Source organism: Epinephelus fuscoguttatus, linkage group LG24 (assembly GCF_011397635.1).
Source record: "Epinephelus fuscoguttatus linkage group LG24, E.fuscoguttatus.final_Chr_v1".
In the NCBI taxonomy this organism is placed as follows: domain Eukaryota; kingdom Metazoa; phylum Chordata; class Actinopteri; order Perciformes; family Serranidae; genus Epinephelus; species Epinephelus fuscoguttatus.
Window position 1 is genome coordinate 3,131,440 of NC_064775.1, and position 23,341 is coordinate 3,154,780.

Genomic DNA, 23,341 nt, shown 5'->3' on the forward strand with positions numbered 1-23,341 from the left:
ATTTATTTAATTATTTGTTACAAAGCACTTTAACTTTGTTCTGAGATCTGATTAGCTTCACTCTGCTGCTACTGTAGTGTGTGTGTGTGTGTGTGTGTGTGTGTGTGTGTGTGTGTGATTGTGTATGTGTAGCCACGCCCCCTCCCAGTGACGCCACCCACTCTCATCCACCACACCGCAGCTCCTTCAGTCCTCCGGCAGACCGGAGCAGAGACGGACGGCAGCCGGCGCGTCTGCGCATCTATCACCGCCGAAAAACTTCTCGCACTGTGGATCAATAGTCTGATTATCACCTTTTATCACTTATTTTCCTTTTTGTGACCTTTAACACAAATGCCACAAAGGAAAAGAAGAAGAAGAAACCTCTCCACCAGCTGTTATTCTTCACCTTCTTCTCACTTCGCACCTACTCTGAGCGCTCGGGCGTCCGGCCAGCAGGAGGTCAGTTCACTTTATCATCAATTTAACATTTAATCACTTCTAATTATCTTTTAAACCATTTAATTGCTAATTTTTTCGCACTGATTCATCAGGGGGGTGAGCGAAGAGGAATTCGGCTTCACTTAAATTAAAAATTTCAATAGCATTACTGCGATATTTGAGTTATCTGTCTCTGTTGTCCATGGTGAGTTTATGTGTCTTTGCTGCTTTACACTGAGTTTATAGTTACATTTATTATATATTATGACTTTATAAAAATATTTTAAGGCATTAAATGATTTTCTTCAGTGGACTAATGTTGTTTTCAGTGTTTCATGGTCACACTGCTATAATATCCTGCTGAAATTAATTTAAATTTTAATATATTTAAAGCGTTTCTGCACATTTTTTCCATAATTTTCAACTCTTCTCAGTCGCATCTGGTCTCTGTAGTTTATTGTCGCTCATATTCATTAAATATTGACACATTAAACTACAAACGCACGTGCGGCTGCGCCCTGAGGAGACGCTCCGCAGCACACGGAGGAAAAAAAAAAAATGGCTGCAAATGATAAGTTTGACAATTAGCGCTGTATTGTCACGTGTGTGCACGCGGGCAGCCACGCGCGTGCTCGCCTCCTCAGCCCAGGCTGCCAATAAGGTCATCTGATAAGCTGAAAATCCTCCTCACACACACACACACACACACACACACACACACACACACACACACACACACACACACACGCGCGCACACACTACAAGCTCCATTTAATTAGATGGAGGTGATTTTGTGTTTCTGTTTTCCTCCTCTTCCTCCCTTTCTGTCTTCTCCTCACTTTAATATCTACCTCTCCTCCTCCTCTTCCTCCCCCTTTCTCCTGCCTCCTTGTTCTCTTCTTTCCTTCCCTTACATCTCTTCATCATCTCGCCTCCTCTTCCCTCTTTCCTCTTTTCGTCTGCTTCCTTTCCTCCTTTTACCTCTCTCCCTGCTCCTCTTCCTCCCCTATCTGTTGCCTCCTCCTTCTCCTCTCTTTCCTCTTCTTCCTCCTTGTTCTTCTCTTGTCCTCCCTTACACGTCTTCATCATCTTTCTCTCCAGCCCTCCTCCTCTTCCTTCTTCTCTACCTTTTTGTCTCCTTCTTTTCCTCCTAACTTTTACCTCCTTTTCCCATTTCTCTTCTCTCTCCCCTCTTCCTCCCCTACCTCCTGCTTGTCTCCTTCTCCTCTCTTTCTTCTTCACTGCCTCCTCTTCCTCTTCTTCCAAACTGTTTACTGTTTTCTCCTCTCTCGTTTTACTCCTCATTTGCCTTTCTTCTTCTCTTCCTCCTTTTGTTTCCCTTTGTCCCTCCTTTTCCTTCTCCTGTCTCCTGCCTCCTTGTTCTCTTCTCTTCCTCCCTTACTCCTCTTCATCTTTTTTCTCTCCTGCTCTCTTCCTCTTCACCTCACTTGCCTCGTCTTCCCTCCCTCTACTTTTCTTCCTCTCTGCCTTCTCGTCTCCTTCCCTCCTAACCTTTTCCTCTTTCCCCCTTTTCTCTCGACTCCTCTTCCTCCCCCATCTGCTGCCTCCTCCTTGTCCCCTCCTCCTCCTTCACTTCCCTTTCTTTCCTTTTCCTTGCCTCCTTTTCTTCCTCCTCCTTCTGGTTTCTTTTCCTTCCCCTTTCTGCCGCCTCTTATTTCTCCTCTTTTCTTCCCTTGCTCCTCTTCATCACCTTTTTCTCCTGCCCTCTTCCCCTTCACCGTCCTTGCCTCCTTTTCTTCCTCCTCCTTTTGGTTTCTTTTTTGTCCCTCCTTTTTCTTCCCCTTGTTTTCCTCCTCCCTTACTCCTCTTCATCATTTTTTTCTCCTGTTCTTGCTTCCTCTTCCCTCCTTCCACTTTTCTTCTTCTCTGCCTTTTTGTCTCCTTCCTTCCTGACTTTTTCCTCTTTCCCCCTTTTCTCTCCTGACTCCTCTTCCTGCTGCCTTCTCCTTGTCTCCTCCTCTTTGTTCTTCGTCCATCATGTCTTCTTCCTCTTCCTCCTTTTTTGTCTCGATCTGCTTTTTATCACCCTTCTGTGTTCCTCTTCTCCCTTTCTTTCCTCCTCCTTCTGGTTTCTCTTCTTGTGCCTCCTTTTCCTTCTCCTTTCTGCCACCTCTTATGTCTCCTCTTTTCTTCCCTTACTCCTCTTCTTCGTCTCTTTCACCTGCCCTCTTCCTCTTCTCCTTTTCCTTCCTTCTTCCTTTTCTCCTTTGTGCATAATCCTTCCTTCAACTATTCCTCTCTCCTTTTATGTCTCCTTGCTTTCCTCCTAACTTTCCTCCTCTTGTTCCTCACCTCCTCTTCCTTCTCTTGTTTTCTGTCCTCTTTCCTGTTTTTTCCTCTTCAGTTTTACTCTTCATCCTCCTCTTCTTCCTCTACTAAAAAACACATGCTCACAAAGTGATTTGAAAGTGACACACACACACCAGCCCATAAGCCTTAAAACTAGCATGTCATCATTTCTCCAGCTCTGTGCAAAGGTGCGCTCCATTTTGTAATTAATGGCCGCTCAGCACAACACACACACACACACACACACACATGCTTCCTTGCTAATGTATAGATGTGAACCACCACTCTGTCCTTTACACACAAACACTTCAACATCTTGTTCTTCCAGAGTACTGAGCTGTTATTTTCCCGTACTGCGTTGGTGTACAGTAATTACGGGGACCTCACTCATTAACAAATGCATCTTATGATGTTGCAGGGCTGCACAGAGAGCAAAACATGTGCTACTTCCTGTTTTATTTTGTCGATCCTCTCCTCACACCTGGCTCGTTAGTCCCTCCCTGTTCCCTTCACACCTGTGTTAGTCTTGTTTAGATAAGAAATGAGCTCTCTAGCGCCCCCATTTTGTTTGATGGGCTCAATAATGGAGGGGTCCCCTCAGATTATGTGTGGTCATATGCCTACAAAGTTGCGTGGTGATGGGTGAAACCCTTGAGATGTTCTACACCTTTATGTGATGAGCCAAGATTTAAGGGGTAGAAATGGGACAGGCCCTAAGAGTACGAGAGGGTGTGTAGATATGAAGGAGTTCGGACAGGTAGGAAGGGGCGTGGTTATGAAGGGTCTTAAAGGTGAGATGCAGAATCTTGAAATCCATATTTAACAGGAAGCCAGTGAAGCTGCCGGAGAACAGGAGTGATATGATCTATGGGGAAGGTCAGGGTGATGATATGAGCAGCTGAATTCTGGACCAATCAATCAATCAATCAATTTTATTTATAAAGCCCAATATCACAAATCACAATTTGCCTCACAGGGCTTTACAGCATACGACATCCCTCTGTCCTTAAGACCCTCACAGCGGATAAGGAAAAACTCCCCAAAAAAACCCCTTTAACGGGGGAAAAAAACGGTAGAAACCTCAGGAAGAGCAACTGAGGAGGGATCCCTCTTCCAGGACGGACAGACGTGCAATAGATGTCGTACAGAACAGATCAACATGATAAATTAACAGTAATCCATATGACACAGTGAGAGAGAGAGAGAGAGAGAGAGAGAGAGAGAGAGAGAGAGAGAGAGGGAGAGAGAGAGAGAGAGCGAGAGAGAGATATGCAGGTAATGACAGTATCTTACAACAACATTAATGGAAGTAATAATATTATAGTTATAGTTCTGGTTACTGCGGTACAATATGTTGAAAGTATGTATTAATACCTGGCAGTATACATGTGTGACAATAGTCATATGTGTATAATAACAGAAGAAGTATGACTAATGACTAATGATGGCAGCAGCAGCAGGAGGCATCTGGCAGGACCACGGCAGCAGCACAACCACACACATCACGCTGTCCAGGCACCACTGTGATATGAGTTAATCTGAGAGACAGTGGAGCACAAAGGCTCCGGAGAAGAAGCCGAGTTAGTGACATCCAGAATGGCCGGGTTAGCTAGATGCAGTAATAGAATACGAGAGAGAGAGAGAGAGAGAAGGAGAGAAGGGGCCCGGTGTATTATAGGGGGGTCCTCCGGCAGACTAGGCCTAAGTCAGCCTAACTAGGGGCTGGTACAGAGCAAGCCTGAGCCAGCCCTAACTATAAGCTTTATCAAAGAGGAAAGTCTTAAGTCTAGTCTTAAATGTGGAGACGGTGTCTGCCTCCCGGACCGTAACAGGAAGATGATTCCACAGGAGAGGAGCCTGATAGCTGAAGGCTCTGGCTCCTGATCTACGTTTGGAGACTTTAGGGACCACGAGTAACCCTGCGTTCTCAGAGCGCAGTGTTCTGGTGGGATAATATGGCACTATGAGCTCTCTAAGATATGACGGAGCTTGACCATTTAGAGCTTTATAAGTTAACAGTAGGATTTTAAATTCACCAACTGGAGGATAACACCTTACAATGAGGTACACAAAATTAGAGTAGTTACTGAGGAACTAACGGGTAGTTACTGAGGAACTAATGAATAGTTACTGAGGAACTAATGAGTAGTTACTATGGAACAAATGAGGAACTAATGAGGAACTAATGAATAGTTACTATGGAACAAATGAGGAACTAATGAGTAGTTACTGAGGAACTAATGAGTAGTTACTGAGGAACTAATGAGGAACTAATGAGTAGTTACTGAGGAACTAATGAGGAACTAATGAATAGTTACTGTGGAACAAATGAGGAACTAATGAGTAGTTACTGAGGAACTAATGAGTAGTTACTGAGGAACTAATGAATAGTTACTGTGGAACTAATGAGGAACTAATGAATAGTTACTATGGAACAAATGAGGAACAAATGAGTAGTTACTGAGGAACTAATGAGTAGTTACTGAGGAACTAATGAGGAACTAATGAATAGTTACTGTGGAACTAATGAGGAACTAATGAGTAGTTACTGAGGAACTAATGAGTAGTTACTGAGGAACTAATGAGGAACTAATGAGTAGTTGCTGAGGAACTAATGAGGAACTAATGAGTAGTTGCTGAGGAACTAATGAGGAACTAATGAGTAGTTACTGAGAAACTAATGAGGAATTAATGAGTAGTTACTATGGAACTAATGAGTAGTTACTGAGGAAATAATGAGGAACTAATGAGTAGTTACTGAGGAACTAATGAGTAGTTACTGAGGAACTAATGAGGAACTAATGAGTAGTTACTGAGGAACTAATGAGTAGTTACTGAGGAACTAATGAGTAGTTACTGAGGAACTAATGAGGAACTAATGAGTAGTTACTGAGGAACTAATGAGGAACTAATGAGTAGTTACTGTGGAACTGATGAGGAACTAATTATTACTTAATCATTACCTACCCTTTTTGTGTACCCTGAAGTAAAGTGAGACATCAAAATGAGTAGGTAATGATTCAGTAATAATTAGTTCCTCATTAGTTCCTCAGTAATTACTCTAATTTTGTGTACCTTATTGTGAAGTCTTACCCAGCTGGAGTTTATGAGGACATACGAGATACGAGATTCAACCAAAAAATGAACGAGAGACGTAAGTGACGGATGAAGACGATTGATATTTCGTAGATGACAGCATGCAGACCGAGTGACATTATTAATGTGGGCCTCAAAGGACAGTGTAGTGTCCAGGATGACACCCAGACTCTTAACCTGAGGGGATGGACGGACTTTCAAGGCGTCAATGGTTCAAGAGAAAATGTGCGATTTAGCCAAAGTAGATTTAGAACCCATTTGACGATGATAATCTATAATAACCTGACCTCTGGACATGTCGTCTGTGCTAGAGTCGTCATACCTTAACCGTACTGTTAGCTTGACAGTGGAGCTGAAAACAAGAGCAGCCCGTGATGTAATACATCCTCATTATCTAATCACTTTAATAAACGTCCCTTTAAATGGCTGCATCACATTAAGCCGTGGTTCACCTCATTAATCACCATTATTACATCATCATCTGAAAACAAGCCGAACCCTTTTCATGGAATCATGAGTATTAAATGAATTCACGGCATGAATGCATTCTCAGTTTCATGTTTCATCTCATCATCCATCTGTGCGTTATGAATCGCCACTCTGCTTTCGTCCTGCTGAAATTATTCAAAACACTTAAACTATCGGCCGCTCTGAAGTTGACTTGTTGACGTGCTCAAAAAGGCGCTTCCTCTCTCTGAGTGCGAGCCTCTCTCCGGTTGAGGGATCTCCTTCAGCGCGGAGGTGGAAGCGGCACTAAAACTCAGCACTTAGTGGGCTCATTTACCTGGGAATTCATCCTGAGGGCAGAGAGGAGCCATTGTAATATTTTACGGATGAATTTCTCCGGTGATGAACGGTGGCGGTCGGGGCAGAGCCGCGCCGCAGAGTAATGTACTTGACCACATGCCAAGCTGAGGGGTTTTTATTTATTTATTTTTTTCCTGCTGGTCTGCAGGGTGAAAATAAAACCATGAACATGTCATAAAGAGACTGCAGGAGGATGACAGAAGAAAAGAAACAAAATCAAAAGTATTTTAAGGAAGGAAGGAAGGAAATAAACTCCTCACAAGATCTACTGCTATTTTATGGTGTCGTCTTTTACTTATCGGAGATGACAAGTGTCAGATTCAAAGGAAAAAGTTGACATTCATTATCATAAATCACCATAAAGAAGTAACAGCTTGATAAATCTGACATGTTATGACATGGAGGCACATCAGTGATCGGGGCTTGCATGACAGACATGCTGCGCCATCACTCATCACTGATTCTAGCGTGCAGATTTTCTTGAACACAACCAGTTGAAATGGCTTTCCCGTAAATCGTACAAAAGCAGCAGATATGTTGAAACGTGACTTTACTTTTCAACAAAGCTGTGGTGAACGTGTGGTTAGATTTAGGCACAAAAACTACTTGCTTGTGGTTGCGAAAAGATCTCGCTTTTGTTTGAAGTACCTGCTTTTGGCGGCACGATCCTGGCTGGAAATGCAGCGATGGTTTCAGCAAAAAACACCCAGGTTTGTTGGCTAATAAGCCGCTGTTAGCCTGTTTGTTAGCTTCCAACAGTCGTCTTTAGTTTGGCAAGTCTCAGCCTGGTCTCACTTCCAACTCCTCAACACTTGGTTCGTGGTCTTCAGAGTCAGAAATCACACCAAGGCACTGTTTGGTGACAGTATGAGATGCGCAGATGGCATTTTTTCCACGCTGAGCAACTACCATTATAGTGTAAGTTGACGAAATGTGGCGTTAGGTCAGTGACTCCTGGCGTCAGACACTGACGAAAAAGAATTCGCTCTAGCAGTGCCGCTGGTAAAATATTTGTGGCAGTGAAAGCAGCTCAAGTCGCTCATGACGTCAAATTCTGAACGCTTGATTATGCTTCTCAATTTAAGGGAGCAGCAAAGCAGGTTACTGGCTGGAGCACAGAAATGTGACTTTGTGCATTTGCCTTTTGGACAATGAAAACAGAATAAAAAGTCTAAATAGGTCTGACATTAAACATTAAACACACAACCTGTGTTGCGTTCAGGCGTTGTCACGTGAGTAACAAATTCCAGTACTTGAATACACCGTAGCACAACACAGCAGCACGTCAAGTGGGCCGAACCTGAACCAAATATGAGCAACATTTTTTGATATCCCCCCAAAGCTGTAAACCTAGGGGAAACACTGTCAGTGGTTTGGGTTCGAGTGCGATTAGTTAAACTGGTGGTAAGGACAGCTAATGAATTGCATTCCCGCCAAAAACAAGCGTTCCAGAGCACAAAGAAATTGTCCACACTTGTGTATCGATTCAACATGAAAGAAGACGCTCTTGTAATTTGTGCTGCCATGTGGTACCTGCGCCGCCATCGGGTCTGGGTTCACGACATCCTCCGTGAACAGCACGTGGAATATCATCGGCTGGATGGGGAGAGGTTCCAGCGCTACTTCGGGCTCAGTTTGACAGCTTGCTGCTTGTGTTGAAGTAGGAACGAATGCGTGGTAGGAACTAAAAGTTTCCAGGGATGTTGTCTGGGTTCCACACAAGTGATGGTCATTTGCAGCTCAAACGCGTCATAGATAATTTGCATAAAGTTCTTCAACTTTCAGTCTTCAGCTCAATTCGCCGAACGCCGCCGCTCATCGCTTTTGCAGCTCAAAACACTTCTAGTAGCCACGTGATGAGAGGGGAAACGTGTTGGGACAAGAATGGAAATATAGGCGGTAAAAGTCCAAGTGGGGCAGGCGGGCGGAAGGGTCCAACAAACACCAATTTTTAAACGAGAGAGAGCGGTGTTCCCGTCCCGTGAGATTATAAAGCCAAACCCTGTTCCTTTTTCCTAAACCCAACCATGTATTTTTGATGTTGAAGGTAAAAGTTTTGTCCCAACGTAGCGCTTTTATTTTGAAAGGCACTGAATCCTGTGAAAATGGAAGTGCATTTTCAAAAAAGACAATGCGTGTAGCAGGCAGAAGTTGACATGACGTCCCAGAACGTTGTCAACCAACACACCCAGGGTACCTTGGACGTCATGTGGACGTGGAAAATCCATGACCAAACGTGGACATGTGACGAGGTCACAGTGAGGATGTGTTGGGTTAACTTGTGCTTTAGTTTCACCACAAAATCCACTTGGTTATGATCATGTTTTAGCTTCTGGTGGCACAATCCTGGTTGGAAACACAGCGAGGTCTTGGTGAGAAACACTCCGGTTTGGTGGCTAAAAAGCCGCTAGAAAAACAGGGATGAGTCGCTAAGAAAAATCCGGTTTGTTGTTTGTTTATCTCTGGACAGCGTCTTGCACCATCCATCGTCCCCTCCAACATTGTCGTCTTTTGTTTGCTTCACGAGTCCCAAAAGAACAATCTTCGAAGTCTTGATGTAGATATCTCTTCAAAGATTCATGCTGCGTTAACTCACAGGCCTCTACGGTGACCCATAGAGGACAATTGTTAAACTCACGTATGTTAAATGAACTCAACAGAAACATAAGATGAAGCTACTAATTATACTCGAGCGTTTTCCTCCCATCACTTTTAATTTCTCAGACACTGAGCAGACATCCAAGGGCACTCTTCGACTGAGCTCCTGTTCATTTCCTCTGCTGGCTCACTGCAGGTGTAAACACACGTCTAAATGCATGCTGGGAGCAGAGCCGCATTGCCGCAGGCCACAACAGGCCGGCCAGTTCGGTCCTTGACTCCAGCACACCTAATCTTTTCACGTCCCTGAGGTCGGGGCTGAATTAAGCCTGTGCTGAGTTCCTGCAAAATAGACGAAGGAGCTGACCTTTAATGGACCTTAAAGTCAAATGAGGTTTTGATGGCGTTTCGACAAGCTGCGGCTCGTTGCATCGACTAAACAACTTCAACAGTCACTTTTTGGGTCATTTATTTTGTCTGGACGGAGAGACGGAGAGCGCCCACGGAGATCTAATCAATAACCAGCAGACACTGAAGACGTCGTGCAATAAATAAAGAAACCAGAGGGATCGTGATCTTTCAAATTAAAATCCGAGGAGACTTCCGCCGCCTACTACTCAACGAGATCTGTAGAATCAGCTAACAAGTTGTTTTCACTTAGTTAAACTGATAAGAGGAGAATCACGACTCAGACGGAGCAAGGAGTCTGTCCTCGCTTTGTTTGATCATGACTTAAGAGACTTTCAGCCCCTCAGCCGCCGTCTTTGATCTGGAATTACCGCCCGTTTGAATGCTTACACAGGAAATTCAACGCTAGATTAAGCTTGAATATCACACACTGTTGGTTTAGTTTTGTTTCCCAGCCACACTAACAGGTCTCCACCGCCGTGTCTCATTCTCTGTCCGGTAATCTGCTCATTCTAAACAGCCGCGATGGAGAAGCGATAAACTCTCTGCGAGCATATGGCTGCTGGATATGGTTATTATAGCAACATTCATCCAGGGATTAGGACCGGCCGACTCTCGGCTAATTAAACTTTCGACTCACCGCTTCCCCCGCTCTGTCAGCCTGGCTGAAATGACTCGAGTTAGACGGCGGAGCATTTCACCGACTCAGTGGGGGGAAGAAATATTCCAATTTTGAGGAAGGCTAACCCACAAGCCCCCCGAGAGCTTCTTTTTTAGCATTTCCTCTCCTTCTGTAATTGAAATGTCTCTCCTAACGTCAACTAAAATGGACTTCATGTCATTAAAGCTATAATTTCTGTTGTTATTCTCTGTAAGAGAGGTCACACGCAGGCTATCGCAGTCTGTCTTTTTATAATTGCTTGTTGTTCTCAAATCCTGGAATGAACGTTTCCAGGAGGCTCAGCGTGGATTTGAAGAGGATCCAGAACCTGCTGCACCCCCCGTCGCAGCGAACAGCAGCTTCCAATTCTCCTTCTCCCCCTGTATCTGTGAGCGCTGGCCTCACCTCCTGCTGCATTCAACTGGGGATCGCCTCCATGTTCTATCAAAGCCAGTGACAGGTCTTTGTCTGCCGGCTTGTTATTGATCCGGCTGCCCGCTGAGTGCTCATTTTTAAACGGGAGGAGGGGGTTTTATCGACGGGCCACACGCTCCCCAATGAGCAGGGAGGGTGCGAGAAAATGAAATGTCACCCCGGAGGAGTTTGACTGGCGCTCAGCTTCCACGGGAACAGATGCAGCTGTTAAACAAGGCCCCGCTTTCTTTCTCCTCGCTGCATGCTCTGCATCCCAGAGTGCACCTCTGCTGTAACCTCCAGAGAGGAGCTGCTCTCAAACAGTTTCTTTACTTTTCTGTCATCCTCAAGCGCGGGACACAAAGTATTGATATATCTGCTCGATCCAAAGAGGAGCAGACTGAAGCTGCACAGGTTTAAATTTAGACCAAAGTTCTGTCGTGCACCAACGAAAGCACAAGAAGTAAAGCCGCGCAGTCATTTTGTGGCGTATTGTTCAAACTGAGTGGAAAATAGTGAAAGAGGTGACACAGATGAGCAAGAATTTAGGCAGGAAGTCGGAGGATTTAACTGTTTAGAGAGCCATCTTCTTCTAGAGATGTCTTGGCTCTAATTGGTTGTGTAAACGTCTACAAGGCAAAGACTTTCGTTTAACTTTAAGGTCCAGTGTGAAGACTTTAGGGGGACATATTGGCAGAACTATAATATAATACGTATGTTTTTTTTAGTGTATAATCACTTGATAATAAGAATTTTCGTTACCTTAGAATGACTCGTTTATATTTACACAGGGAGCAGGTCCTCGTCTACAGAGATCGCCATGTTGCACTGCCATGTTTCTACAGTAGCCCAGAACGGACAAACCAAACCCTGGCTTGAGATAGGGACATTCTTTTTTTCCTGTTTTGCATTTTAGCATCGGCTACTGTCGTTAGCCGCCCCGCTGTGACGGCTAGCATTGGAAAAACACTCACTGCGTTTTAAGGCCCTGACACACCAAGCCAACGGTCGGCTGTCGACCAAAGTTGGGCCGTCAGTGAGCGTCTGTCGGCACCGTCGCTTTTCGGCCGATTGATGTTGAATCAGCGGCAGAGCTTATCGGTGAGAGAGATCACTCTGATTAGCTGTTCAGGTTTTATTTCCTCGCCCCTGTAGCGAGTGAATCTGCCTGTAGTGAAACCGGGGCTAACCGGTGCTTCCTCCTCAGGCTCCACTTCACTCAGCTGCCCCACAGACCCGCTGCTTCTTCCCACTTTAACCTGAATAACAAACCGGAGCTAGCTGGGAGCGGCTAGCGGAGCGTTAGCCGCAGCATGACCGGAGGGAAGCACAGCCAGCTAGCCTCCGCTAGTCTCTGAGCTAGCCCCGGCTCTCTGTTTGGATCCAACCGGAGCACCGAGCCCTGGTTTGTTATTCAGGTTAAAGTGGGAAGAAGCAGCGGGTTTATCGGGCAGCTGAGTGAAGTGGAGCCTGCTGAGGAAACACCGGGACCATCTGGATGTAATAGTCTGTGGAGGTGCTGCGGTGCTCGGCTGCACAGATAGGAAACCCCTCGGCTGACAGGATGTACCACTCTCTCACTCCGCTCTCTCTCACGCAGGCGCAGAACGTACGTGCTACTTGGCCGTCGGATGTAGACCGTGTAGTGTGTTCAAATGCAACTGACACAGGGCGACGTGAGGCGACGTAGACGACGCAACAGTTGGCTCTTTGATGTCAGTTTGGCGTGTCTGCACCTTTAGGCTTGTCAGGATATCAGAATTTCAGTCGTCGATACCAATACCAGTGAATTTCCACGATTCTCGATACTCATTCGATACCACGATAAAAATCAAAAACAGAACTCATGCATTTCTATATTCACTACTTTATTAAAACTGTTTCAAACTTCAAATGAAATCTGCGCGACTCGAGCAGCGCGTAGAACGGATGCGGTGTGAATGCTCTAACCTGTTAACATGCTCGCCAGAATGAAAACACGAGTAAAGAAGCGACCGTCGGCAAGCGCTACGCGAACGCATCGCTCTCCACACATGACTCCTACTACCTGACTTTTCGACAAGCTGGGGTGTTGTGGCTCCAGCAGCACTTGTAGAAGCCACTGTTTCTAGCAAAGACGATGGAGAACAGGCGTTCTTCTTCGGCGCTCGTCCTCTGCACCGACTGACGCGAACAAAGACAGGAATCGACACGGCCCACTGAGGGCAAAGTTGTATCCGGTACTTACGGTACTGGATAAAAACCAGGTACCAACGTATTTTTTAGAAGAGACCTCTGTGGATTATTTGGCTCCTGGTAAAAACCTCCTGCGCATCTGAATCCAAAATGAGTTATAAGAGAAAAAAGGTGATAGATCTGGCCTCTATATCTGCATACATCTCACACACTGCTCTTTTAACATCGTCATGTGACTGCAGTTGGTTGGGATCCAGGTCTGAACACGTTCTCACCGCAAACCAACCGCACCAGAGTTCGTTTGTAACCAAGACCACCTCTTCAAGAAGGTCCCCATCTGGTTGTGCACCTGAGTTCCCCTTGGACCCACTCAGTTGACCACCTGTGGCCAAATGGTTTGTTTTCTCCGTTAGATTGAAGTGAAACTGTGAGGGACCTCTGAGCAGCTGTTCAGCGCTTGGTCTCCGTGCTAATCGTATCTCATTTGCTGTGTGTTGCTCTCAGTTTTGGCTGCAAACAGACGATGCTGCAACATATTGAAGTGCCATATTTTATGAATGCAAACACCTGCATCCGAATCAAAATCCTCATCTTTTAATGTGAAAAGTGAATGCAGAAATTCAGCTCCGAACATTAAAGCTCTAATGAAGATAATCAGTGAGACGCATTTGCATGGAAGCTCCTGCAGTCTGTGTTGCTTTAATCAGATTAAAATGGCATCATTAGTGTGCAAATGCAAATGTTCCCAGTGTCGCTGCCCGCCACATCCTGCAGTAATAACAAAAGTCTCTTGTGACTGAAGGGAACAACGTTTTGCTGCAAAACAATTTCTCGCCGCTTCTCTAATCAGATTACGGTCCTCTGCTGACTGTGTGTTTTCATACACAAATTGAATCACGTCTCAGTCCTGACAAGGAAATTGGGAACTTGCTTGACACAATCAAAGATGCAAATCCTCAGAACACACGGAGCAGGAGAGCGAATACAGCCAGAGGAGGGAGAGATGGTTGCTGGTTTGAATCCCCAGTAGATAGAAAAGCAGCGGCTGAGCCTCGGAGTCTGGGTATGGACTTTCAATTTCTGGTTGGCAGGGAGGAAATATTGATATAATTGTTTTACATTTAAGCTATATGGTCATACATTTTTGTTTTTCGTGCTCTGGGCAAAGACCCTGAAGGCCCAGAAACACCAAACCGACATCAACAAACTTGTTACCATGACAGCCGACTGTTCTGTCGCCACGTGTCGCCTGTGTCTTGGCCAAAAAAGTTGCACTTGAAATCACTGCATAGCCAACGATACACATCCATTCTAGGCCAGCAGGTGGCGATAGTCTGTATTCGTCATTTAAAAAGGGAAACTGGAAAACCTACAGAACACATTCAAGATGCTAGTTAGCCAGTTAGCATACTAACAACACAACCAAATTTTGAAAGAACGTAGCATATTTATTGGTAAATTACAAGAGCCCAGTCTCACTCCAAAGTTGTCGAAATCCAGCGTTTGGGCAGTGACTTGCGGTGTCAGAAACCAACAAAAAAAGACGTCCTTTAACGTTGAAATGATACATGGCCAGTTGACGTTATAGTTTAGCGGTACTTGCGGCGTCAGGGGGAAAGGTGGTAGGACAAGGACGAAAGTTATAGCAGAGAATGTCCCGAACTTTCACCCGAGAGAGCGATGTTCGCAGACAAACCCTGTTCTTTTTTCCTAAACCCAACCACATGTGTTTGTTGTCGAAGGGAAAAACAATGTCAGTTTGCGTTGTTGTACCGACATAGTGATTTTATTTTGAAAGAGACTGTATATAACGTTAAATTTCCTGTGAAAACGTAGTTGTATGTTGAAGGAAGAGAACACGGTGTCCCAGAATGTCAACAACCAACGCACCCAGGGTACGTTGCATGTCGTACATGGACGTGGAAAGTCATGACCAAGCACGTCAAGATGCGACGAGGTCGGCGTGAGAATGTGTTAATTATGAACCATTGCTGCTAAAGAGCTCATTGGCTAAAATTGATCTTGATTCAACATGCTGAATTGGCCAACAAACAGGCTACAAGGGCCAACTAGTGCCAACGGTGCAGGACACACTGTAACTGATGGCATGACATTGACTGATGACCGGCTGTTGGCTAGGTGTGTCACGGCCTTTCGTTGGATGCTAGCATACAATGATATTCTAGACAATAGTGTGTTTGCAACTTTAAGTCCCTAACTTTGTGTCAGTATGCAACGTATCTTCATAAAACACATTGTATGATGAAGTTCGGCACACGGTTCATATGTCTTGTGAATTAGCGCCTTGATATCTTACAAATTAGCACCCCGCCAGTTGGTTTAGGGTCTGTGTGCTTCGCGGCCATTCGTTTTTCGTTTCGAAATAACAGATTGAAACACGGAAAACCAACCATTACCCGTTTTTTGTTTTGAAATGACCAGACGAAAAAAGGAAAAAAACGATTCGTCTCCCATTTTTTATTTGATAATAAAGACGAGAAAAACGGAAAAAGAATCGTTATCCATTATTCGATTTAATTTGGGAATTTAAAAAAACCCTATTTTTGTTCGTTTCTTCTCTGTGACCAGTAAGTTGCATTCATGTGGTGTATGAAATGTACATACAGAGCATGTATATTTCCTATAACTACTAGAATATTGCTTTATCTGACATGTTATGCTAATAAATAACTTTTCTAACTAATCTAGGTCACGCTACATGGACAACAACTAACGGCATACCACATTACACATTAATTGTCCGCAAAAAAATGATATGCAATACGTGAATTAATAAAAACTTTTACTACCGTGGACCAAATGTTCCTTTTCATCCACCAGTTTTCTGTGAAAGTGCCGTCAATTTCAGTCAAGTCGGCAACTCCTGTTCCAGAATTATCTGAGTTGTTTTTCCGACATGCATCCGTTCATGTGTATTTTCCCAGTCGGAAAGTCATTTTTCCGATTATTCCGACACCACATGAATGCAACTTACTGGTCACAGAGAAGAAATGAACAAAAAATACAGAAAGGAGTTTCCCACAGGGTTTTTTTAAATTCCCAAATTAAATCGTTTTTTCTTTTCTTTATTATCAAATAAAAAACGGGAGACGGATTGTTTTTTTCCTTTTTCGTTTGGTCATTTCAAAACAAAAAACGGGTAATGGTTGGTTTTCCGTGTTTCAATTTGTTACTTCGAAATGAAAAACGAATGGCTGCGAAGTACACGGACCGTTTAGGTCGAGGGAAACAATCAGCTGGGCCTCATCGTGTTATGTACTAAACATAATGACACCATAACAATGGCGATGTGACGTGTTGACGGGATGTTACGTACATATGTAACTTAAACCCCTGAACCCTGGTGTCCTGGGTCAAAGTCCTGTGTTTGTTTGACCAGGCCACCACCCTGATCTTCCTTTGTCACTCTTTATGTTACATTTGATTTGACTGATTTAAATTTAATTTACTGTCAAACAAAAATCTGAAATGTGTCTTACAATCAAGGACGTCAACTGTTTCACATAAATATAAGTATAAAACAATATGTAACCAAACAAAATCATCCACCGAAAACTACAAATCACAGCAGACGTAACAAAAACTGAACACAGTGCAACACATTACTCATTACCTTTCACATTCAGTGTTTGACCCCGGCTACTTAGAAGCCATCCTCTGATTTAATAGGTTGTCAGACCCAGGAACAAATGCCAACCCGCTCAGTTGAGCCTGTGGGACATTTAATCCTCTGTGTGATTGCAGAAGCTGATATTGTTCAAATAGAGAGAGGGGTGACAGGGGTCAGACGCAATATTACCAGCCAGAGACAATAATCTTTTAGTAGACGCAGGCTGGAAACTAGACTCAAGTGCTTGACCCACAACTTAACAGAGAACCATCTGTACCATGCACTGATTTCATACTGCATAACACTCATAGAGCGGAGAAACAGTAACAGGATCTGTTTGTCTGACAAATGACCTCAGTGTGCTGAGGGAGAAAATATGTTGTTGTACCTCAGTAATATGATCTATATGTGCACTCCAGGACAGAGCAGCGTCCACATAGATGCCCAAATGTTTATAGGAGGAAACTGGTTAAATCTGTGTGTTATGGACAGTAACTGGAAGACAAAAATGATGATAATAATAGGAGTATTCCTCTCACACCACTCCACTCGTCTGTCCGTACAATACCAATGAACACATAGCCTGACTCCCTTCTCTCCTGCTGTCATATGATGGAGGACAGCCTGCACCCAGAGGTCACATGATTACATGGGTTAAATACAAATTATTAGGGATGCACGATATTGGATTTTTTGCCAACATCCGATTTACCGATATACAACAACTTATTTGGCCGATAGCCAATACCAATATCGATATATCTGCTTTTTTCCCCTGCTAATTTTAGTGATCATCAATTGATTCTAATAGTTTATTTAAAAGCCGATATTGGCCGAAATCGATGATGTGCCGATATTATCATGCATCCCCGACAAATTATAGTGCATTACTTTTCATACGAACAGTGCACAAAAGAAGTATTTGTTAACAACAAGGTGATTTGCATATCAGCTAAATATTTAGTTTGACCCAAAACATTTAGATTAAACATTTAGATTTAGATTTAATATTTAGATTCAACATTTAGATTTAGATTTAACATTTAGATTTAGATTTAATATTTAGATTTAGATTTAATATTTAGATTTAATATTTAGATTCAACATTTAGATTTAGATTTAGCATTTAGATTTAACATTTACATTTAGATTTAGCATTTAGATTTAGATTTAATATTTAGATTTAGATTTAGCATTTAGATTTAATATTTAGATTTAGCATTTAGATTTAGATTTAACATTTAGATTTAAATTTAGCATTTAGATTTAGATTTAATATTTAGATTTAACATTTAGATTTAGATTTAGCATTTAGATGTTTTCCTTTAGATTTAGATTTAGCATTTAGATTTAGATTTAATATTTGGATTTAGATTTAGCATTTAGATTTAACATTTAGATTTAGCATTTAGATTTAGATTTAATATTTAGATTTAGATTTAGCATTTAGATTTAGATTTAATATTTAGATTTAACATTTAGATTTAACATTTAGATTTAGATTTAATATTTAGATTTAACATTTAGATTTAGATTTAGCATTTAGATTTAGATTTAACATTTAGATTTAGATTTAATATTTAGATTTAATATTTAGATTTAGATTTAGCATTTAGATTTAGATTTAGATTTAATATTTAACATTTAGGTGTCACTTAACTATTTAATATATTTCTAAATTAACAAATATTGCTGTAAATGTGGTAAAAGGTGACGTTAAAAAATTGACAACACTTTTTTTAAACATTGATTGCTAAATATGGCAAAATGTTGATGTTATTTTCAGTGTGAGACACTTTACAAACGGCACCCCATACAAAACCCACGCGCACACACTACAGTATCGGTGAGCGGAATAGCATCCTCGCGAGGACGCATTTCTGCTCTGCACGCACAGTTACAACTGCCTACATGTGCGCTCGGTTCTGCTCAACACTTGCACGATGTCGAAAGTAGCGCAATGCAAAAAGTCTTTTGAGACAGGAGGCAGGGACAGTGACTGGGGTCTCCACTTCTTTGATTGGTCAATTTCAACACCAGCAGTTTCTTTTTGCCGGCAGAATTATTGGACAAGAAGATGAAGGAGGAAAAAGAGGTTACTTAACCAAAGATACTCCACTCTGATGTCTAAGTTCCAGGCTCTCTCTGGTTCCTAAACCGTCTTTGACTTAACTTAAATGTGAGGAACACCACCTCTCACGGATACTGTTGTGTGTGTGTACGAGTTTTAAGACTGATTAAACGCCATAGAAATAGTTGCCCCACCTTGCCGTGAAAGAACTTGACTGGCCTGCACAGTCCTGTCCTGCTCTCAACCTCATCCTATACCTTTAGGATGAATGATGCATTGATTAGATGAAAAGTTGTTGTGACCCGACTCGAACACCAGTGCCCATCAGGCCTTATTGCCTGACATCAGTGTTGAATGGGAGCAAATCCCTGCTGCCAAATTTAACATCTGGTGGGAAGATTGAAACCAGCAGAGTGGAGGCTGTTATGGCAGCATGTTAACACCTGTGGTTTTGGAATGGCGTGTTTAACAATTACATATCAGTACAATATCGAGGGGTTCTTGCATCATGCATCATACTTCAGATTAAATTTCAGACAAAGTTCATTGTCACTTTCACTCAACACTTAAATATCTTTGTTTCATTTCTTTGTTGCCTTTCGATTGCACTCCTACATCACATCTCTCCTCCTCCCTCTCGTAGCCCACCGCTCATGCTCTTTGCATTGATTTAGAGAAAAAGAAAGAACTCGCTCTGCTCAGCTGGGAGTCATTCCTTCCCCAGCACGTCCTTCAAAAATGCAGTGATATTTATCAACCTTATTTTCTGCCTTTGCAGCTTTGACCTTTGTAGCCTTTAACTGTTAGTCATCTAGAAAATGAAGCTTCCTACTCCAGTGCTGCTTCTGGGATTCGCTCTAGATTCAAGCAGCAGCTAAATGCCTGAATGCAGATGTGTTTAAAATTGGCTGGTCACTCCCACCCCTGAAATCCGTTCTTTGTTCCCCGTCCAGATGAAAAGCTGCCAATGAGAGAATTCTGTGTTGAGTCCCGGCCATGGCTGCCCATCGCATCATCAGAGTCACGAACAACAATCACATCCTCCCTCGCTGCAAGTCTGAGGGGACGCTCATCGACCTTAGTGAGGGGGTCACCGGGGCCAGTCTTAACGATGTCAAAGGTCAGTGTGTCCACACCTGTTCTCAGTCATGAAGAAAGCATGTGGTCTGTAAGGTACAAGACTCAGTTGATCAATTTGAAGAACTGATTAATCAAAGTATCTATTTTCATCTTTTGTCATTAGATTATTCAGTCGTATGTTGGAAACAGGAGCATTCTGTCTCTGGCTCTTTCACTTCAATGGTTGCACTTCATTACAGCTTTGTTTACATGCTCTATATACGCTAATGAGGGAACTAAAAATAGAAGATTATGCAGTAAATTATGCAGTTCGTCTGCTCATACATTTACCTAGTGATCTGAAAATTTTGTCGTTGCATTCAGAGTGATTAAAGGTTTTTATTTTGGGGGCTATATTTGCCGCCTTCCTTTTTCCCAGGATCAAGTTCTTCCTTTACATGCTTTAAACTGAACCACTGAACCCTGCTGGACACAAACCTCTTTGTCTGAGCTGTAGTAGCATTGCCTCATTATTTCAGCTCGCCCATTATATCTGTGTCTGATTATGAGATAGGCATTGTTGACTGCAGCATTTTGATAATCAGCCATTAAGTGATTAAGTGTGCTCATCTAAATTAGTGACAAACCAGTTGCGAAACCACTTTGCAATCAAGGCAGAGGACCGTCGCTAATAGTTTTAAGAGATTCTGTCTGATATTTGTTTTCCTTTGCAGTGCCTTCTCCGAGTGCCTTAAGGCTGGACACTTCAGCCTCCTATGGAGCTGCGCAGGAAGTGGTCGCTATAAAGGATTATTGCCCCAGCAGCTTCACCACCCTGAAGTTCTCCAAAGGAGATCGCCTCTATGTGTTGGACACATCCGGTGGAGAGTGGTGGTATGCCCACAACAACACAGAAATGGGCTACATCCCAGCAGCCTATGTCCAGCCGGTCAACTTCAGGAACTCTTCGTTTAGCGACAGTGGGATGATTGACAGTCTTGGGGAGGGATATGAGGATGGGTCGAAGGAGTTTGGAGGTTTGGGGGAGTGGACAGGGATGACTCTAAAGCCATCACCAACTTACAACAACAGCCCCTTCTCTGTGAACCCCTTTATCCGTCCGTTAGATCAAAACTGCAAAGATTTAAGTGTGAGAAACTCAACGGACCTAATCCTCTTTGATGCACTGGCATCTCCATCATCTTGCTCAAACTTTACCACCAGTACAATCATGACCAATGGGTTCAGCAGCTGCCACATTAACAATACCACGCCCACCAGCCCAAACCAAGAGGTTGTCCCTAATCTGCACAGGGATAACCCGTTTTTCAGGAGTAAACGTTCCCATAGTCTCTCTGAACTTTCAGTTCTGCAAGCGCAGTCGAATCCGACTTTACCTTCTTCGGGATTCTTCACAGGCCTTAAGGCTCCTTCGCCGGAGCAGTTTCAAAGCAGGGAGGACTTCAGGACTGCTTGGTTGAACCACAGAAAGCTAGCCAGGTCTTGCCATGACCTTGATTCCCTGGGCCAGAGTCCTGGGTGGGGCCAGACGCAGCCGGTGGAGACCAACATCGTGTGCAGGTTGGACAGTAGCGGTGGAGTTGTTCAGCTTCCAGACACCCAAATCAGCATCCACATCCCCGAAGGCCACGTCAGCCATGGAGACCACCAGCAGATCTCCATGAAAGCCTTACTAGACCCTCCTCTGGAGCTCAACAGTGACCACTGCTCCACCGTCAGCCCCGTGGTGGAGATCAAGCTGAGCAACATGGAGACCAAGTCCTTTATCACGTTGGAGATGAAGGTACTGGTAACTGTCAAGAGGGAGAGTTGTCACACTGCAGAGGTGCTTTGCGTTCGCAGTGACTGCAAAGAAGGACCTTACACACCCATCCCTAATGCTTACATTTACAAGGATACAGTCCAGGTACAGCTGGATAGTCTGGAGCCATGTATGTATGTGGCGGTTGTGGTTCAGTCACAATACATCAGCCACAACACCACTGTTTGGGACCATGTGCAGAGGAAAGTAACTCTTGGCGTCTACGGACCCAAACACATTCACCCTTCCTTCAAGGCAGTTGTGGCCATGTTTGGGCATGACTGCGCCCCCAAGACCTTGTTGGTAAACGAGGTGGGCCGGCAGGCTAGCTCCAGCCCACCAGTTGCCCTCCAGCTGTGGGGGAAGCACCAGTTTGTTCTGGGCTACCCTCAGGACCTCCAGGTGGGATTGTACTCCAACATGTCTAACTACCAGGTGAAGGCAAGTGAGGGTGCAGGGGTGATTCGTGGATTTCAGGTTAAATTGGGGAAAGTTAGCAGGCTCCTGTACATGATCACATCACACAACCCCAACAGCATCTCAGACTTCACTCTCAGGGTCCAAGTCAAGGATGCCCTTGACTGTATCCTCACCCAGTTTTGCGTCCAAACTCCACCACCGCCACCAAAGAGCGGAGCGAGGATTACAGGCCAGAGGAGGTTTCTAAAAAAGAAAGAGGTGGATAAGATTGTCCTCTCACCGCTGGCTGTCACTTCCAAATACCCAAAGTTTCAGGACCGGTGCATTACCAACCTTAAATTTGGCAAGTTGATCAAAACAGTGATTAGGCAGCACAAGAGCACTTATCTGTTGGAGTACAAAAAGGGGGACGTTATTGCTTTGCTCAGCGAGGAGAAAATCAAACTGCGAGGGCAGCTGAGGACCAAAGAGTGGTACATTGGATACTATCAGGGGAAGATAGGCCTTGTCCATGCCAAGAACGTTTTAGTTCTGGGTAAGGTCAAGCCCATTTATTGGTGTGGGCCGGACCTAACGACCACAATGCTGCTGGAGCAGATCCTGAAGCCTTGCAAATTTCTTACATACATCTACGCAACGGTGAGGACAGTTTTAATGGAGAATGTGGGCAACTGGAGGGCGTTTGCAGATGCCCTGGGGTACGGGAATTTGCCACTGAATTATTTTTGCCGGACAGAGCTGGACAATGAGCCAGAGAAGGTGGCGTCGGTTCTGGAGAAACTCAAAGAGGAGTGTACAAACATGGAGAACAAGGAGAGGAAGTCCTTCCAGAGGGAACTCATGATGGTAAGACCGATCATGTTTTGATTTCTTATTGGTTTCTGTTTTATTGTGGACTAATTTAATAAGTGTCGCAGTATCAAAGTTGTTGTAGCATTTGTGTGCTTATCATGAAAGGTAAAAAGGTAGACATCAGTTTATTAATAGATTGGGAATTACCTAAATGATGAAACGATCCAATGCTTTCAAAGCCTGTTTTAACCAAAGAATAAACCAGAATAAACAACAGGGTTTTCCTGACCTTTGTAAGACCCGGGCGCAGTGATTCACCCTTTTATTTCTCTCCAACCCCGCCTACTTGTGCTAGTCTTAAGAAAAACAAAACACCACTTCAAAGACGACACAGTGCACCTTACCGGTAGCCTGCAGCTGCACTTTTTGAAGTGGAAGAGACAGTTATCATAGTCGTTAGCCTGCCAACCCCTTGCACTGACCCAAAACGTCCGTCGTTTGTAGTTTTACCCTTCAACAACTTCATCCTTTACTTCACAGATCAACCATCACTTGGTTTTGTTTTTGTTGGCCAAATTTTGTGTTAAGTGTCAGACCGAAGAAGATTTTGCCTAAAATAAAATAAAAAATGTGTTTCAGGATGAATAACTGTCTGTG

At 43.7% G+C, this 23,341-nt stretch overlaps 1 protein-coding gene across 2 annotated transcripts in view; it reads left to right on the forward strand.

Annotated features, from left to right (window-relative positions):
• Window positions 1–206: 206 nt before the first annotated feature.
• sh3bp4a (SH3-domain binding protein 4a) overlaps window positions 207–23,341 on the forward strand; it is a 48,594-nt gene continuing 25,459 nt past the window's right edge. For both annotated transcript variants that reach the window (XR_007448775.1, XM_049570167.1), the window contains exons 1-3: window positions 207–441; window positions 19,545–19,711; window positions 20,385–22,738. Coding sequence is in view for 1 of the 2 variants with exons in the window: in XM_049570167.1 (XP_049426124.1) it covers window positions 19,588–19,711; window positions 20,385–22,738 (2,478 nt within the window). In the remaining variant the exon portion in view is untranslated. The remainder of the gene's footprint in view (window positions 442–19,544; window positions 19,712–20,384; window positions 22,739–23,341) is intronic.